The following is a 3363-nucleotide window of genomic DNA, read 5'->3' as shown; positions in this document are numbered from 1 at the left end:
TTCTTTTGACTCGGTGGTTAATCCAAGACTATAATTCTGTAGAGTAGTATACCAACCGGTACAATGTGCTCGATTTGATTCCAGGTTCCTCAGAATGCCTCGGGTGTTTCCTTAGTGTACAGTAAGTCTAAAGAATTGTAGTAGCACATTTCATGTTTTGTTTTTAGAATTGACAGAGGTTTTCTTGGACTCGTTAGGCCATGGTTACGAGATAATTAGTTCTCCCATGTAAATTATCTTTGATTTATGGAAATGAGAGAGAGAGAGAGAGAGAGAGAGAGAGAGAGAGAGAGAGAGAGAGAGAGAGAGAGAGAGAGAGGAGAGAGAGAGAGAGAGAATTTTTTTTTTCAACTAGTGAAACTGAATGATGACTTCATTGATTTTGTGCAATCATAGTTACCGAGTATGGCATCACCTGATTTCTGCACATGCGGGAGAAAAACTTAAGAAATTCTCTCTCTCTCTCTCTCTCTCTCTCCTCTCTCTCTCTCTCTCTCTCTCTCTCTCTCTCTCTCTCTCTCTCTCTCTCTCTCTCAGAGTTGCAATATCTTTTATCTATCCGTGTTTTTTCTCTTTTGTCTCTCACCTTTATGTCTGCAGCACGGGTGGCCTATCCAGCACAGCCAAGGTAGTGGCGTCGTTACGCAGTTTGAAAGAATGTCATTAACAACAGGTGTTTCGTTGCAGTTCTTTCCATTGCATTTACGCCCCTGAAAAAAACACACATTTCATTTAATTATATATATATTTAAATTTTCAATAAAATGAATTGATTCCCCTTTAATTTACAGAAACAGATCTAATTGAAAGATATTCTGTATTTTTAAAGATTTTTTTTTCTATCATTAGATGCCTTAAAAATAAGTCTTAAACGTTAATAGATTAGTAGGAATTTAGGTTAACTTTACTGTACCACAGGAGTCCCAGTTAGCACAAGGTCATCGGTCTGTCCATCGCCTTAAAAGGCTTTGTTAGTCATTCATTATGTATGGTCTCCCATAGAAGGAACAACTTATAGGAATAAGGGCCTTTTACGGTTCCTATTCTTCCATTCTCATTTTTAAAGAGAGAGAGAGAGAGAGAGAGAGAGAGAGAGAGAGAGAGAGAGAGAGAGAGAGAGAGAGAGAGAGAGAGAGAGAGAGCGCGCACAAGTTATGATTTTTAAATTTGATTAAATCTCAGTCAAAAAAATTTTATTATAAAGAATGATAGAACATAGAGAGGCTGAGTGAGTTACCCTTGAGTGACGACTCGCAATGACTAGACATTCCCTACAGTTGGAAGTGGGTTAATAAATAATTTTCTTTTACGACGGTTTCATCTTCGAGTCCCCTGAGGCAATTACGTAATATCGCACGTGGGTGGGCACCTGTTAGCAGAAAGCTTCACCAGTTATTATGGTTCCATAACGGGCCTGAATCCACGACTTTCCGGGCAATTAAGAAGACATATTGATGCGTTAATGTACACAAACAAGCGTGCATGATGGAGTGAAACAAACATATATATACACGCATACAATATCTTGTTTAAAAAGAATTCCACTGAATGATTAATGACTTGAATAAATACAAGGAATTTCTTTGTTACGTTGGTAATATGAAAAATGGACATAGGAAGAGACACCTAAAATATAAAAATTGCCGTACACAATTTTGCAAGATCGAGTCCTGTTCTGTTATCCAGTTCATATAATAAACCAGAGGGAAGCTCAATATAGCCCAGACCTCCGCTGCGGCTTTATTCACGACCGTTTGCTCAACCTTTACCTTGACTCTGGACCTTAAAATGTATTAATTGTCGTGGATTTTCATACACTCAAATATGAACCAAGTTTGAAATCTCTGTGACAAGGATGTCCAAACTTATAACTGATTGCGTGATATGAACGTTTTGCTCGTCCGTGACCTTGACGTTTGTCTTTCCTAAATTCAATAATTTCCAGTTCTTTACATGACAGTTTAAAATCCCAGTAAGTTTCATTACGATTAAAATTGTGGCCATTGGTTGATAACCAGAATTTGACCTTTTGATTGACCTTGAACTCGGACTCGATCTTGACCTTCGACTCGACCTTAACCTTCGAACTTAACTTGTATTAATTGTCGTGGATTTTCATTCACCATAATATGAACCAAGTTTGAAGTCTCTCTATGACAAAAACGTGCAAACTTGTGTCTGATTACATGAATTGGAAATTTTGCCTGACCGTGACCTTGACCTTTGACCTTCTAAAATTTAGTAATTTCCCGCTTTTAACATAACAGTTAATCCCTACAAGTTTCATTGCTCTATTGTATCAGGGAAGCTGTTCAAAAACAAACAAACAAACACAAAAACGGGGGTAAAACAAAAGATCCTTTCAACTTTGTTGGTGGACGTTAGAAAGTCAGCGATGACCCCTTAAAGGAAAATGTCATATAAAAATTTCACAAAAATTCTGCTGAAAAATTTGTGCTTCATCACGGTATGCCTCATTACCTGCTTAAAATTCTCTGGTGCCTTTTCCAAAAGGTGTAACTTAAGTACAGTGCATTCAACGTTATCTAACATTTTGGTCATCGTTATTGCCGGGGAAAATTGAGACAACGAGCGAACTTTCCAATCCTTGGTATCAACTTTTTACTGTTTTCTTTTCGTTGGTACTCTAGGGTATACTATTTTATATTATTTCTCTTCATCTTTTATTTTTACATATATATATATATATATATATATATATATATATATATATATATATATATATATATATATATATATATGATAAATTTTGCAAATTTTTACGTGTTTTTCATATTTAAATAAGCCATATATATTTTTGATACATTAATGTCTGGATTCTCTTAACGACCTCGGGATCAGAGCCCCAGGCGAAATCACACAACGACAAGAGCTTGGCTCCGGCCGGGAATCGAACCCTGGTCGGCAAGCTTGCACAGACAGTGACTAACCCACTTGGCCACGAAGAAAGATAAAAGTCAATGACAATTCTTCTGTACTTATACCTGTCGAATTCAGGTATTTTGTACTTAGAATTGATATCAACCCATCTTCACCATCGTAGCTAATTGGTAGTTTGTTACTTGGCATTCAATTAATGATAAATTTTGCACATTTTCATGTGTTTTCCATATTTAAATAAGCCATATATATTTTTGATACATTAATGTCTGGATTCTCTTAACGACCTCGGGATCAGAGCCCCAGGCGAAATTACACAAAGACAAGAGCTTGGCTCCGGCCGGGAATCGAACCCTGGTCGGCAAGCTTGCACAGACAGTGACTAACCCACTTGGCCACGAAGAAAGATAAAAGTCAATGACAATTCTTCTGTACTTATACCTGTCGAATTCAGGTATTTTG

General features: G+C 37.0%; 2 protein-coding genes across 3 annotated transcripts in view; one reads left to right on the top strand and one right to left on the bottom strand.

Annotated features, from left to right (window-relative positions):
* Nucleotides 1-3363, top strand: part of LOC137645843 (uncharacterized) — a 207904-nt gene that overhangs the window by 48381 nt on the left and 156160 nt on the right. The window lies entirely within an intron of this gene.
* The window catches only part of LOC137644950 (trypsin-1-like), a 34943-nt gene that overhangs the window by 15785 nt on the left and 15795 nt on the right, over nt 1-3363 (bottom strand). For both annotated transcript variants that reach the window (XM_068377825.1, XM_068377824.1), the window contains exon 2: nt 587-710. In XM_068377825.1, the coding sequence (XP_068233926.1) occupies nt 587-710 (124 nt within the window). The remainder of the gene's footprint in view (nt 1-586; nt 711-3363) is intronic.

This window comes from Palaemon carinicauda, chromosome 8 (assembly GCF_036898095.1).
Source record: "Palaemon carinicauda isolate YSFRI2023 chromosome 8, ASM3689809v2, whole genome shotgun sequence".
In the NCBI taxonomy this organism is placed as follows: domain Eukaryota; kingdom Metazoa; phylum Arthropoda; class Malacostraca; order Decapoda; family Palaemonidae; genus Palaemon; species Palaemon carinicauda.
This window is presented reverse-complemented; position numbering and strand designations above follow the sequence as displayed.